This window comes from Polyodon spathula, chromosome 33 (genome assembly GCF_017654505.1).
Source record: "Polyodon spathula isolate WHYD16114869_AA chromosome 33, ASM1765450v1, whole genome shotgun sequence".
Lineage (NCBI taxonomy): Eukaryota > Metazoa > Chordata > Actinopteri > Acipenseriformes > Polyodontidae > Polyodon > Polyodon spathula.
In genome coordinates this window covers 2,434,012-2,450,738 of record NC_054566.1, presented here as the reverse complement: position 1 = coordinate 2,450,738, position 16,727 = coordinate 2,434,012, and the positions used below count along the sequence as shown (strand labels likewise).

The following is a 16,727-nucleotide window of genomic DNA, read 5'->3' as shown; positions in this document are numbered from 1 at the left end:
ACACACACACACAGACACACACACACACACACACACACACACACACACACACACACACGTTAATACACGGGAGAGATTCCAAATATGGCACGCTCTTTTCCTGCAGTGAAAATGTTTGTTTTCATTCTCCATTTTCCAATCTACCATTTGCTGAGCAAATAAAAGTTTAACCAATAGAGAAGAGTTAATTAAATTGGCCCATGTAAGCATTATTATTTCTATTAGTTTTGCTCATTTGCTATTTACAAAAAAAGTATATAAATGCGGCTTTTTTTTTCTTTTCAAAAATAAAATAGGACATAGTAAAATGGTTTTCATAATGTAAAACATATGCTTAATAAAACAACTCCACGCACCCATCCATGTATTCAATAGGTCTATCGTGAATGGCGTCCGCTAGAATTCACTAACACGCCAGATCAGAATTCATCAAATGAATTAGTTGAAGAATACAAGGGTTGGCTGTGGGTTAACCAACGATATTCTTGCAGGAATTAAATTGCTTTTGCATATTTAATCCACGTGCGTATTGATCCACTATATCAATAGAATATTGGTGCCGGTATCGTCCAATTTGAACCATAAGCAGCTGTCTCTGTATCATGACAAACGAGTAGAGCCACATTACCTTCCTCTCAAATTTGTCACAATTAACTGTAGCGTTGTTTATATTTTAAATGTATCAAATAATATACCCAACAGTGTCCAAGTTTTCATACAGTTTATTTAATTAAATAACACAAAATGCAAGCCGAATATTACTAATAATTATTATTTATTATTATTATATTGATTATATTATTATTATTTAATAATAATAAAGCTCGTAATATAAAATATAGTTCCGCTTTAAACCTACAGCCCTATAGCACGTTGCTATAATAAGAATTTGGTGACCTATCCCAAACCAATGGGAGCGCTTGTGGGGGCGTGACGTAGCGGTCCCTGTAGAAAAGGCGCGGAGTCTCGCTCAGGTCGGGAGACCGTGGTCGAGGAATAAAGCAGCGAGGCAGCAGGCAATGTCTTGAAGGGGATTATCCATACTGAATGTATAGAACCCCTCCTTCCCAATTACTCACACACAGCTCCGCTGGCAGGAGGAAAAACCTCTTTGAAAACAACAGCTCCTTAGAGGTCCGCAGCCTAAGCATCCAAATACTGATTATTTTTCGTTTTTTTTTATTTTTTATTCATTGGGTAAAGCAGTAAGACAGTTACAGCTGTGAGTAATTTCACTGAGATGCAGTGCTGTACTTCATTCGACTTTCTTTTTAATTACTAGTATTTTTTTTTCTATGGTTTTCGGTTGCCATAATTAGAATGCCTTTCTGAGACTGGTTGCACGGTTGAACACAATTCTAGGGACCGTTTTTCTGTAGGCTACTTTTCAGTGCGAGGTTTTAACAGGCACAGGCTGCTTCGGTACGTTTTGATACGTTGCAGAAACAACAACAAAAAACAAACAAACAAACAAAACATGATCTGATGAACAAGGTGGATGATTCTGAAGAGATCAGAAACTGTAATCACCGTATAATCGCTCAAAACAGCTGGAATCAGTTGCCATTGCTGGCATCGATTTTTTACAAGACTCTTCCAACACTTTTTTTTTCAAGAAGCAATATGAAGAACATAAGTTTATGCAGATACTAAAAAAACTCAAACATAAAAGCATTTGCGATTGCAATTGACTAATGTATTTGAATGAGTAGTTGATGCAGGTTACAGAATTTTCTTCACGCGTTTTTTTTGTATTATTTTGTATTATTTAATGTGTCCTGACTTACTGAGTGGCTCGGGATTCAGAACTAAAGGAAGATACACACGAGACAGGGTTGGCTCTGATATAAATGCACGGGTTAGGTTTGCGGCTGATGGAAGTTTTGCGTTGCAGATCTGACGAAAACACGTGTAATTTCCACGCTTCAGCAGCCGCAGCTATGCTTTTCCACGGCCTCTCCGGGGGCGAAATGCACGGAGTCATTGATGACCTGGACCGGCGAGTGAAAAGCGACTCTGCGACGATCAGTTCCGCTATTGACATGGGAGAAACCGAAACGGTAGGCAAGACTGACGGGAAAAGCAATTTGTTACAAATATATATATATATATATATATATATATATATATATATATAATATATATATATATATATATAATATATATATCTATATATAAGAATTCAAACAAACAAAAGATTGCGCCATGCAGGGCCATTTTCATGGGTATTAGGGAGATATTTGTTATCACAAGTATTCCCCAAAACAAGCGCCTCACGGGCGTGCGTTTATAGTATTGTAATCTAATGCAAACATGGCTAAGTGTGCTAGGAAGTTACTGCCGTTGTGTTTTTACTCTATTCATTGGTTTAAGAAACACATTCCTTATGTAGAGTGTCGTAGAATTAGGAAAACAGTAAATATTTAAACTGCAAATTACAAATGATATAAGATCGATGTAAATAAACAAGTTTTCTTATTTTCTAAACCGGATAATCTGTGTAACTCAAATTGTGCTAACCAAATCTGTGCGATTGAATTTGTTATTATTATTATTATTATTATTATTATTTATTTGATATTATATTATTATTATTTAGTAGATTAGATTACTGTTTTGGCAGTTTATTAAAAAACGAGAGGGCTTTTAACGAGACGATTGTGGCACATTTATTTAAGAAAGTAGGAACATGTTAATATAATAATAGGCCTACACGATTAACATTAATCAATTTACAGCGGCTTCTTTGTTCATACTGTACAAGGCGAGTTTCTGTTAAATGTTTTATTTTTTTATTGACAGTGAACAAGGCGAGTTTCTGTTAAATTATTTCTTTTTTCTGACATACACATAAATAAGCTTTTAAAAGAAAGTAAAATAAATAACAGACTGAAACTCTGCGGTTATATTTTAGTTATTGGCGCGACATAATACATGCATATAAAGTTGAAATATTATTCAATAATCATTAAAAAACAAACAACAAAAAAACTATTACAACAGAAAAAAAAAAACCTAGGCAAATTTATTAACGCTTTGAAACAGGTTAATAAAATAACACATAAGGTTAATAAAATATTGCGTTTAAGAATTGGGTTAATAACTAGAGACTCCATTGGTATTTAAATATGTTTCATTGCTGTTATTTGTTGGATTATGAGTGTGCATAAACTTACAATAAATAACGCCAACGATTTGCCACTAAATGTGATATTAGTTAGTAAAATATTTATTTATCATATGTATGTACAGCATTTTAATTCTACTCATGCAACAAACAGGCAATATTACTGTATGAATTGTTACCCGGGAGCTGGACCCGTTAAATAGCAGGATGAGATTCGACACAGACAGAATGGGATTCCCCCAAGCGCATTCTGCTGGCGTGCATTCTATTTTGTCGGGTTACATGGTTAGTGGCGTGGTGTTCTTTTAACCTGACCTTCGCCTTCGTTGTGCTACATATGTCTGCGTTCGCTTCTGGAATAATTTGGCAGATTGTGCAGGTTGTCAAACTACTGTGGCTCATGGGGTTTCGTTTACGTTTTTATAGTTTCTGGCGAGGCCAAATCGCCATATATAACCGATATGTAGTCCGGTTTAATGATTCGCACCTCTTTTTTTGTTTTCGGCATGCTTGCTGTTCTAGTCCCGGTGTAGTTTGTTAGCGAGCCCGCACCCCCGATCATTTTAGTATTGTTTTGTTAGACAGCGTTGTTGCTTTTTAAATTTTTATTGCCAAGTGGACTTTTGTTGCGCAGATGCCTTGGAGTATGTCTCAGCCGTGTTTATAATAATCCAAATGCTTCCACTGCATTCAAATTCTAGCGGTTTCTTTTTATTGTTTGTCATAGCGAGACATAACAATACAGAGAACATGTTTTGTATTATGTTGTCTTACGGATTATTTATATGTACATTTAGTACAACTGATAAGTTTATTATTATTATTATTATTATTATTATTATTATTATTATTATTATTATTATTATTATTACTAAGCACTATTATTACTGCTTTGAAAAAGCACAGTATATTTGTAAATATAGGCTTGCAGCGATGTACTTAAATAATACCGACTTTTCGGAAAATTGTTGTGATTTATAAAGGATTCAAGGAATACATCCACATCCAATATGATGTAAATTATAGGAAACTCGAAGAAGAGCTGCGTTGATGTATCGTTGATTTGTGTAATTATAGCATGCTGGTGTTGATTACAGACTGTTGTGTGTTATTAATACATTATGAATTACTCTTCGATTTGGGAGCTGTCAAGCTGCGTATATGATTAAAAGCGACCTGCATATTCTAAGAAAGTAGCCTCGTGTACATGCGCAATGCTTTGTGTTAAGGATGTTGCAAACACAAAACTATGCCTCTTAAAACCAGTGACTAAATGCATTAGCAGCTAGTCGAGCAACATAAAAAATCAAGTTGTTTGTCTGTAACCTTCATAACTGATTGGCTAACCACGGTTGTTCTGTGTGTGTGTTTGTTTGTTTTTCTCTTGCAGAATATGCCCTCTATAAGTACCGACCGGGTCGCCCTGTGTGCGGGATGTGGGGGGAAGATCTCAGACCGTTATTATCTGCTCGCTGTAGATAAGCAGTGGCACATGCGCTGTTTGAAGTGTTGTGAATGTAAACTCAACCTGGAGTCTGAGCTCACCTGCTTCAGCAAGGACGGCAGCATTTACTGCAAAGAGGACTATTATAGGTATAACACAGCCCATACACGCATATACCAGTAATAGAAACACGATCACACCGTTGATAATGCAATACAGTAACTGTTTTTATGGGTTTCAATTATTTTAAAATGCTGCAAATGGAAATGGGGTTTGAGCAAAGTAAAGGGTTTATTTCGGTGCAATATGACAAAATCAGGCAGTTTACATTTCCGCTTCAAAAGTAGAAAATAAATAAATAAAATGCTATGCTTCAATCCCCGAAAATTTTTGTAAACTGATTTCAACTCCACAGTTTCAAGGTAAATGTAACACACACACACACACACACACACACACACACACACACACACACACACACACACACACACACACACACACATATATATATATATATATATATATATATATATATATATATATATATATATATATATATATATATATATATATATAGGGTTAAAGTAATAGACCCCAATCAAATTATAACATTATTTTTTTTTTAGATTAAATATATTACACCTTTCTATAGAAAGAAAGACACGGTTTGAACCTTGAATGTAGATTAGCAGTAGATAGCAGTAGGAAAAGGGAACTGGTGGAGTTGAAGCTGAAGCTATTGAAGCTGCGAATTGTGCGACTACGGTGGAAAGAAAACCACGTGGAATAATGCACATGATTCATTGCGCGTTATATCCACCGCTTGGGTTAAACGATTTCGCCATGTGTTAGTTTGATTATCAATATTACTGAACGAAAGTGTACGTAATAAAACAGCTATACATGTTGTAAACGTTACATTGAACAACGTGGTCTGGATATTGTTCTACAACCAAGCATAGTTATAGACCTATACCTCCAAATGTTGAAGTATATCAATCTGTTACTTTGGCGTTATATCTATAATTTAAGCAGGGGTGCACACATATCATCAGCTTCAGATTGTATTTAGACAACAAAGTGAAAAACACTATTAAGCGAAGTGTCTTGATAATGCGTAAATACGCAAATTTACAAATACTCTGTGGTTGTTTATTAATACGCTATTAACATTAATCTTTTTTTTTGTGATAGTTAGATAAATAGCTGTGCATATTAGATAGACAGATTCAAACTAAAAAGAAGGCATTTTTAAAATAAGTGTAAGTAACGCACCTTTTAGTAAGTATAACATTATAATCAGACTTGCTAAAACCAAGTTTTCAAAATGAAACAAAGTTAAAAACATATTGGTGTTAATTGTATTTTTTTTTTTTTTTGAGAATTTAGACGTACGAAAAGGTACACGTGATTCCACAGTTAGCAAGGCATTATATGGTATTAAAAAGATGATCTAAACGTCTGTTGCAAAGATTAATGTTGTACCAAAACGCATGTAACGTTTACCATGGCACTACCAGGGCCCACACGAAATCTGTGTCATGGGTTAGCACTAATCTGTGACTACAGAATGTCACTAGTCCAATATTAGTGGTGATCAGGATCAGTGAAACCAGCCGAATATGTTTTATTTGTTTATTTTTTTTAAATGATTCTACAAAAACCTTTTCATTTTGTGCAGGAGGTTTTCGGTGCAAAGGTGTGCCAGATGCCATCTTGGAATTTCCGCCTCGGAGATGGTGATGCGCGCGCGCGATGTGGTGTACCACTTGAACTGCTTCACCTGTACCACCTGCAACAAGATGCTGACCACCGGGGATCACTTTGGCATGAAGGACAACTTAGTTTACTGTCGGCTTCACTTTGAGAGCCTCATTCAGGGGGAATATCAAGCTCATTTCAACCACTCGGATATAGCTTCTAACAAGAGTGGAGGCCTTGGGACTGGGACTGGCAACACCATCGGGCTGCCTTATTACAATGGCGTGGGCACTGTCCAAAAAGGACGACCGAGGAAACGAAAGAGCCCGGGACCCGGAGCTGATTTAGCGGCATACAACGCAGGTAAGAGTCCTAGCAATTCTTTCATTTAAGAGTTTGGAGTTGGTACTAGTTGTAGTGGAAGGATACGTCAATTTCTTCATATGGCCTTAAGTTAGGAAGGAGTCTGCCACCTGTGACCTCAGCAGAGTGCGCTGCCTCCGCCATTTCACCCCAGCAAAATAACTGACTATAATTAAGCTGAATGATGGCACTAAGTTGCACGTCACAGTATTTCAAGGCTAAAAACAGCAATTGATCTGATCACCTTCCTTTATTAGGTTATAATTAATGAGTTTGTTGTGGCAGACTATACGAGGCGATACGATTCCTGCAGATATGTTGAAAAAATCAATAGTTTACAAGCACTGCTAGTGTTATCCTAATGCACAGGGGTATATTCGATCGATTTAAATATCTATAAAATGCAATTTAGAGGACTTCTATTGACTGGTATCTCAGTTTTTGTAGACATGTTAAAAGGTGTAGGCACAAACTGCAGAACTCATACCGGATTAAAATGAGATTTTTACCAAAACAACAGAAATATAAATGATAAAATCAGCTCGTATTAGATATAAATCTAATGTTTTAAATTAAAATTATGTACACACACACACACACACACACACACACACACACACACACACACAAACACACACACATATATATATATATATATATATATATATATATATATATATATATATATATATATATATATATGTGAAAAAACACACAGTAAGGAAAGTTCTTGAGATTATAACTTCTTGAGATAGTTACTAAGTTGAAAGTTGAAACAGGACTAGACTTGTTTGTTTGTTGTTGTGTTTGTTTGTTTAATGTACAATGCCCAGGTTTTATTTATTTATTTTAATATTAGCCTATTTGAAAATCTACCGATTTTTCGATCGCGTTTTCTTTCGCAAAGTAATTCCGAACAGAATGACTGATTATAATTGAATCATTCCACTACTCGTGTCGTCAACATACAATTGCAGTGTTCCGGTTCCAAATAGCTTTTCGGCAGATATAAATAACTGTTTTAATATAACAATACTTGTTTGGTTGTTTAATGCTTGTTAAAGTATTTCTGAAGCCAGGGGCAGAGCTCTTTCGATCAGATGTTTTTGTCTGAAATAACAGGAGAATGATCGAACACAGCTGACAACTTTACAAATAAAAATAATACTCCAATCAGATAAATAGGTTAGCCGATGCAAATTTAGCTACAGAATTTAATCTATTTTATTAACATTTTTAATCTGTACATAGATTGTAGCTTTAAATAGACTATACTTTGTGAAACTGAGTAAAACAATAAATAAAAATAAATGATAATTAATACTTCATCCAATATTAATGGCCGAAATGAAAAACCCAAGTCAGACATGACAGACTATGACAGCCTGTTAGGAAACATTAGAAACGCTTTTTAAGAGCATTTACACATCGTTAACAAAACATTTTATTTAAACATATTGGATACAGTATTTACAATCTTGTAATTAACCGACAAGCCAATAAATATACAGTACAGGAATCTCCAATAGGTCTAAATAGCCGAATTAGGTTTTGTGTTACAGTTTTCAGTTTGTAGAGTTTTTGTACAGAGTGTTTGTACAGTTTGTAGAGTAAATTTTTTGTTTTGTTTTGTTTTTTTGGCTATCCTAATACCGATATTTGTAAGCAAATACACAAACTCTGTTGCGTCCGTGAAATTGTATGTAGGAAAACACAAAGTTGTGTTGAGCCGAGGCAATTTGTGTTCTAGATTAAGATAATTTGTTAACTTCTAAGGCCATTTAACTTAGCTCACAAAATGTATACAAAGTAAAAAATAATTCATTCATTATTAGTAACAGCCTCGATTTAAAAATAAACGTCAGGTTAGGACGTGTGCAGTACACAAAGCTAGATTTGTGGAAGTTGGCATTCCTGGAAACGTTTTAGCCCTTTCATAGGCCAATTCTATAGTTTCTGCTTAAAATAGGCCGCTTTTCCTTGGCAAGCAAGCCCGACCTTAACAGCGAGCTGTGGGAGCTGGCGTGGGGAGTTTAGACAAGAATGGAGGTTGACAAGTGGAAAACTGCTCAAAAGGAAGCCGGAACTTCAAAAAGATTTCGTTTTTAAAAGGAGGGCTCCTGTGATCATCATTTCTTTTTCACTTGCGGAATTGCAGTGTGATGGGTTTTCAGGTCAGTAAATCAATGTCTGAAAGCGCGTTGAACACTGGAGCACCTGTACGGATTTGTGAATAAATTCCTCCCACTATGAAGTCGACCGATAAACCTCCCACAGAGAGGGATATGGTATCCTGTTCAGATATAAAACTGATTTTGTTGTATCATTATTAATAGGAGGTTACAGAGAAAAGAAATATGACATGTAGGCCTATGATAAATATTACTCACTTCCATAATCATTCCACTTGGCGTATTCTTTATAAAACGCATCAAGAAAAGTATAACACACCAAACGGAATACTAATCGTTTTCTTTTCCCGCGTGTAATTTTTGTCGACATAGTTATGTACTTTCTGATTATAAATATATCACAAAACGAAGACCGCCTATTAACAACAACATACTTAAACGCAACAATACAGAATAACAAACGGTAATTCGGGCTATAGAGATAATAAAAGTTCTCAAGTAAACATTAAAGCGTTCAATAACACTGTCGCTGTGTTCAATTAAATTCCATTACCTAACCCTCCAGTATCATTAAAGGAAATTTGAATAATATAGACGAATTACATGGGCATTAGCAAGCCTTAGTTTTTAAATGAAACCGTGCAAAAGCCAAGTGTTGCTTGTAAAACGCGGTTGCCGTTTACGTGATTCAAAATTAAAGCAAGCTGTCCACAGTTTTTTTTTTTTTTTTAATTTATTTTTTTTATTTATTCTTATCACATAATTAAAACATGCAAACACTTAAAAAAATGGAATTAAACATAGCACGCACTCCAAAAGAGGCATTTGATTTAATATAATCTGTTTTTATTATTATTATCTTAATGATACATTCGTACAAATATGTTTTCTAAACTGACCGCTTTTTCTTTTAAATTTATTTTATTATTTATTTCATTTAGTTTGTATTAAAAATATATAATATAGCTTGGAAACATTACAAGTTTCATTTCTCAATAGATTGGGTATTTAGACATTGTCATAAAATGTTATTAAACATACTTAAATTGATCAGATTTTACGATTCAAACCTGATAAAAAATACATTTTAAATGTTGTGACAGAACAATATCAGTTTAAAACCAAAAACAACAACTACAACAACAATTCAACTTAATTTTCTTGACAAAGTCAGTTGTAGCTTTAGAAGCCGTTGGTTTTAAGATCTTTAACAAATAAAACCACGATTTTTCCAACTATACCAGCCCTTAAACCCAATTGAATTGATTTAATCGAGAGGAAAAACTGCAGCTCACACGACCCCTACACTTCCATAGCAAATGAACAGCGAGACGCCGCTAACTCCAGCATCACTACACAGTTATACAGTGAACTATGCGTGATGCTAAACACACAAAAAACTGACCAGACGAGTAATTCTAGTAGATACGAGTACACAGCATGGGGCTGTAAACCACGTCTTCTTATTTCTCAGTAAACTCATTTAAATGCAGTATTATATGCTCTTTCACTATTGTACTGAAATTGGTTTTACAGTAAAGTCTAGTCGAACAAAACATTCATGTTTTAGAAAGTGTTGTTACTTCAGAGCTTTGGTGACCCCTTGCGGTTGACTGAGGCATGGCAGCCTAAACAACCGCTGAATGCAGTTATGATTGAAATTAAATGTTTGTCAAAAGCAAGGCAACTGATTGTGTAATAAACATTAACATTTTTTTTTTAAATAACACAGCCCACGTGTTACATTTAAGATAACATACTGAAATCCAATTACTAATATAATACAAAAAATACAGGGTAATTTATTTTTCAGTGATAAAAATAATAATTGAGTGTTCCTCGGTAACTGTGGAATACTAATTTAAACTGGTCACTTTGTAAATAGAATACAGTATGCTGTAGCCATCTCTTCATTTTAGTAAATTCATTGAATTTAGGTTGGAAAATTAATTCCAAACAAATATATGTTGTCATTCATACACGATTCTGAAGGGGCAGCAGTGCTGGCTAATATCTACTTTCTAACTAAAGTTATACTTAAACAGTATAGGGTTGTGTATTTGTGCCTGATTTATGCTAGACTGTCATATGATTTGACAAAATTCAGTATACCGTGGAATTTTCAAAGAGTTTTCAGTGTAACTAGGATTATTATTATTATTATTATTATTATTATTATTATTATTATTATTATTATTATTATTATTATCTCAAATACCCAGTGGCTTTTGGTAATCTATAACAGCAATTTATCTATCACAACCACCATCTAGAACACAAAGCAAGCCCTTGAATTTAGTTAGCCCAAGTATTAGATTTTTGTTATGTAAATGCATGGGGTAGGTCTTTGTTGAAATATAACTTCAGTGCTGTAAACACTAGTTTTATACCAGGCTAGTTTAGTTTTTATCTTTATGTTAAATTGTTCTGTTGTGTAAATACGAAATATGCATTAAAATAATGCAAAATGTGTTTCATTATGGACAACAGTTTTTCCAAACAGTTTTTTTTTAAAAATCTGATTGAGCACTTGTGCTACATTAAGGACCCTGTTCAAAAGATGAGATTCTCAAACTCTTGAGGATAAGAAACTGTTCAGTCCCAGAGACTCAACTTTGCTTACAAGTGACACCCAACAATACAATGATCAGCTAAGTCATTTCAGCTTCAATAGAACTACTATGGGGTTTATTTGCAAAAATGAACTTGTCTATTGTCACATTCTAATTCTTTTCCAAGTGTATCACTTGGGCAACTGTGCCCATTTTCATGGTAATATTTTGTAATCCTTTGCGTCTATTCTCTAATTGAATCAATATCTTCTTTTGATATTTATCACATCTCATAATGCTAAACAACATAGTGGGATATGGTGCCCTTATTAAAATGGATGCAAAGTGAGAAATTGCCATCATATCAGTGAGTGAGTTCATTGTAACATGTTTTGAGTTCCGCTTGCATAGCGTTTGTTCTGTTTTGCTTTGCAGCTCTGAGCTGCAACGAGAACGATGGGGATCATTTGGACAGAGATTCACAATACACCTCTAATCAGAAGACAAAGCGCATGAGGACGTCTTTTAAGCACCACCAACTGCGCACCATGAAGTCTTACTTTGCCATTAACCACAACCCTGACGCCAAGGACTTGAAGCAGCTAGCGCAAAAAACAGGCCTTACAAAAAGAGTGCTGCAGGTGAGAACCCCAAAACATTCAGCTAAACTTCTTTCAAATACCAGCATGCTTTAATGTGCTGTCAAACCTAGTAGACCTTTCACTTGATTGCTATCTAGTGCCTTGTGTAAGCAACATATCTGCTACTGAAATCCAATAGAACATAGTTTAGAGATTTCCTGTTGGTTGTTAATGTGCTTTTTGCATTAGCGAAAGGATGCACTGTCAAGAAAATGAGTCTTGTAGTCCAAGCCTAGGGGATAGATTTTAGAAGCAAAGTTTTCTAGACTTTAAAGGGGTCTGTTAATTTGATCAAAACAGTGGCAGATCGAAATGCTGCCATTGTTTAAGTCATTAAATTATTAACCTTTTTGGAGCTAGAAATTAAAACACTGAGCTGTGGGGTGTTTGATTTGGGGCCTTTATTAATTATTGATTTAGATGCGATTATTCAGATAAGCTCTCCACAGGTGAGAGTCATTGGTATTGATTGGGCTAATTTACCATTCCAAGTGAAGTGAAGAGAAGAAACAGTTGCTTGTGTTTGTGATGATCGCTGCTTTTCTTAGATTCAGTGGAGAACAGCAATCCACACAAACCCAGGCAGCTTCTTTACTCATTTCATCTGGAATTGTAATATAGACCAATCAACCCCAGTAACCTTCACCTGCGGAGAGCTTGTCTGAAAAATATAGTAATCGCTCTGTGCTGCTCTACTGTTGAGATCGTTTGACTACACTTTTACAATTTTTAAATGGCTTCATTAAAAGCCTTAAAAAAATTCAGGGTCAAACTTTGTCCTTGCTTTAAAATATGTATATTGATAATGATATGAAAATCCTGCCCCTTAATATTTGCTCAGCAATTAATGTATAGATTAGTATTCAGGAAAGTACACCCTAAAGAACGTTTTACACTGAACTAAAATATATATATATATATATATTAATATATTATTATATTATATAAATGACATTTTCAGCTATCGATTATCGTCTGTAAATTATCACGATAATCATGATTATCGGCTGAATAAATAAAATAAAACAAATTCTTGTAATTTATCAAATTTATACTTGAGCAGCATGATACCCGCCAGTCACTGAGATTAGAAAAAAAATACTAGACAGTGTATGTGCCAAGTTTTTTTTAATTTCTTGTGCGTGCCAAGAAAAACCATGAGTATAAAAACTCACCTATTGTAATTTGTATGTTAATAAATTATGTAGTTTTCCTATAAAAAAAAAATATATTTTTTTCTTATTTCAAAAAGAAAGTGCTACCAAACGTTTACTTTTCATAAAAGAAATTTGCTATTTCACATAATGGTATAACATTGTATAACAAACTTGTTTTAATATATATATATATATATATTATATATATATATATATATATATATATATTATATATATATATATGCGACGTCACATCACGAGTACAGCTCATGACATTTAAATTTATTTTAAAATGTCTTCGTCGCAACAACAAATCAGCACGGTTGTTTAGGTTATGTATTACACATGTGCAAATATCAGTTTTCCTGTGCCAAAAGTTTAATAGTCAAAAGGTCATTACAATCTTTTCGTAAAGTAATTTTACAGTCACATGTTAGAAAAATAGTCATGCTTTGGTACTGTACAATTTATGAAAACGAAACCATGAAGTTAAAAGCATATTGTTTAAAAATATAATATATATATATATATATATATATATATATATATATATATATATATATATATATATATAGCAGTAACTAAAATCAAATTGGAAACTTAAAACAAAAAAATGGAACCTCCTTAAAGTGAAAGCAAAGCTTTAATATTCTGATATATTGTTGAAGCATTTTCTTTGTTTGTCCCAATCTAGTCAATCACACTTGGTACAATATCACATTAAATTGGTTTTCAGGTTTGGTTTCAAAATGCCAGAGCCAAATTCAGACGGAACCTTTTACGACAGGAAAACACGGGGGTGGACAAAGCGTTGGACGGGTCAACACTCCCAGGAGGGACCCCTTCAGGACCGGCGTCAGACATCTCGAACGCTTCCCTCAGCCCTGCAAGAACCCCGACTACCTTAACTGACTTAACCAATCCTACCATGCCAACGGTGACGTCGGTCCTGACATCAGTGCCTGGCAGTCTGGAGCTTCACGAATCCCGCAGCCCCTCACAAACTACCCTCACGAGTCTCTTCTGATGTCTCTTCTATTCGCAGTTCCTATGGAAACAAAATAAACAATTTGTAGTTTTATTCCAAGTGTACTTTAGACCCTTTGTTTGACTGACTGACAGACAGCACTAAAAGATCTGATTTGAGAAGCGCAGCAACTCATTTGCTCCGACAACATGTTTACAGAGTGATGAAGACTGAACCGATCCTGGATATAAAATTCAACACAACATGTGTGTAACTGTGCAGTTTTGTGGGCTGAGTAAGGGAACAATAGGTATTTAAAAAAGAAAAAGTTGGCTCAATTATTGTGTATTTTCAAAGACTGTCATGTGCCTTATACACTGTCTTTATCAACATACTTTGGATACTTCATAACTTTTTCATGATCAGAATTGAACGCAGGAAATTGATTTCTTCTAAATCTCTCCAAGCATACCAGTAATATTTTGTTCTGGTTTTGAATACCTTAATTAAAGGCTGATCCAATGCAAACAGATGATGGAGTTTACCTGGAAATGAATATCTATCTTTCTCTAGTTTCGTGGCACAAAGTTAGGATGGACTGAATTTGACATAAAGATTGATAAATAGAAATGTGTTTTTTTTTTTTTTTTTTTTTTTTTTTAGTAATATTGCAGTCAAGGTAACAACTGGTTGTAAAAACAGTGGTTTGAAAAGAAATAAAAATCAATTGATTAGCCATATTTGAAATATGAGGTTCTCAGAAAGGAAAGCACGTTTTTGGTAAGTGCGGAACAATTCAAACCGTTTCCTTCCGAAACGCTGTAACATTTTTTGAGGATCTCTTCTTTTGAATGTGGGCCTTGACTGTTTGTATCTCAATGAGGGTCTATTTTAATTAAAACTGCGGTACATCTAAATGCCTCCACCCTTTAAATGAATCCAGCTTGCATTTCCTCCGTTATCAGCTTGACTAAATGTAATAAAAATACACTAGTGAAAGATTTTGTAAGTGGCAATGTGGCCGCAATGTTGAGTGGTAAATGTCTTTCAATCTGCCAGTACTCTAGTGTTACAATTCTTTTGTGCTATGCAATGCTTTAAAATCTATTCTTTGCTTCTTATTAACATTATTTCTGATACCACTTATATTGCAATGAAAATCATTTGGTTGTTGTTTTTATTTAATTCAGTAACAAATATTTTAAATACTACTATGTAAACTGCTGCATCCTGGCACCTTTGCAGCAAGTCACATGGTTTATTTACAGCTAGACCATTGGAGTGATTTTCAACTACAGCACATGATTCGGTACCAGGAAGCAGCAGCATCTTTTCATCTATATATAAAACTAAAAGATCTTCAAAAAAGGAATGGGGACGTGTTTATATTGGTCGTGCTCATAAGAAAATAGATTTTTAAAACCTTGCTGGCACTCCTACAGGGTACAATTAAAACAAGTTACAAGTTTAGGTCCATCACTGATTATCAGACAGTCCCCATTGTGTCTCATCGGACTGCCTGATTCAGGTGTATTCAGGTCCTTTCTGAACTATTAATGGGAGATGAGTTGATGCATTGTTTGGACAGGCAATGCCAATTCTAAAAGGACACATTCCTCATTACCCTTTTAGGCCTGCAGTGTGAAACAGCCATTACTTGAAGAGCACACATGACAGCTTATTTAAAGTATTTAAGCATCCTTTGAGAATCACAAAAGGAATTCAATGGAAATGATAGGGTTTTCATTTGAAAACAACCATTTTAACAACCATTTTACCTTGAGCAGTTTGTTCCACACAGCCAGTCCCAATTCATGCTGATGTATTTCTTCAATATCTTCAGTTTACACAGATTTCAACTCTAATGTTGACCACTATACCTCAGTTAAATCAATAGCTGAATACATGTATCTGCTGGATCCCATTCATGGCCCTGGCGCTTCTTAATTATAAACAAAACGGATCTTCTGATTAGATTGTTTGTATCTTTACAACACAAAACAGAAAAAAAACTAAATGTAAAAATCTGACCTTTGTAACAATTAGCCTGTAATCTCAATGGCTGTAGTGTAATATAAATCAAATCTAATACAAAACCTTTTATGAATTAAAGGTGCTTAGTACCTAATAAAGTTACAGAAATCTTGAGTATTCAAGTAGTTTATCAGATTATTTGAATTACTTATATATATATATATATCATATATATATATATATATATATAGATATATATCTATATATATATATATATATATATATATATATTCAGTTTATACAAGGAAGTATAGAATAACATACGGAAACCTGGATGAACTAATTGATTAAGGTCAGAATTCACAGAGCACTGTTTCAATGCATTTGATTTTCTTAGGGTTACAAAGACAACAGGTATATTGCTGGACACGTATATTTAATGAGCTAATGCTTCACTGGAAATGTGGATCAGAATATAAATCAGAAAGCAATGCTGTGCAAAAACCCAACTTGAACAGGGTGGTAAGCTGTTTATTAAAAATACAGAATGAAATATCAGTCAATTTTGCCTCTGTTTAGATCCCATGACATTAAAACACAAAGGATGAAGAAAATAATTTTCTTTTTTTATGGAAAAAACTAAATCAGGGATTTTTGAAATAGACAGAG

General features: G+C 34.2%; 1 protein-coding gene across 1 annotated transcript; it reads left to right on the top strand.

Moving 5' to 3' along the window:
- Positions 1 to 1,006: 1,006 nt before the first annotated feature.
- On the top strand, positions 1,007 to 16,191 carry LOC121303513 (LIM/homeobox protein Lhx2-like). The gene is made up of 5 exons (XM_041234241.1): positions 1,007 to 2,060; positions 4,518 to 4,720; positions 6,253 to 6,635; positions 11,755 to 11,960; positions 13,854 to 16,191. Exons 1-5 carry the CDS (start codon positions 1,851 to 1,853, stop codon positions 14,142 to 14,144), a joined length of 1,293 nt encoding a protein of 430 aa, XP_041090175.1. The 5' UTR covers positions 1,007 to 1,850; the 3' UTR covers positions 14,145 to 16,191.
- The last annotated feature ends 536 nt before the right edge of the window (positions 16,192 to 16,727 follow it).

What these genes read in the sequence shown, in the direction of transcription:
- LOC121303513 (XM_041234241.1), top strand. Translation starts at nt 1,851, where the DNA reads ATGCACGGGTTAGGTTTGCGGCTGATGGAAGTTTTGCGTTGCAGATCT. An exon ending in TTTAGCGGCATACAACGCAG is followed by an intron (nt 6,636 to 11,754) that starts GTAAGAGTCCTA and finishes TTTGCTTTGCAG; the next exon opens with CTCTGAGCTGCAACGAGAAC. An exon ending in TTACAAAAAGAGTGCTGCAG is followed by an intron (nt 11,961 to 13,853) that starts GTGAGAACCCCA and finishes ATTGGTTTTCAG; the next exon opens with GTTTGGTTTCAAAATGCCAG.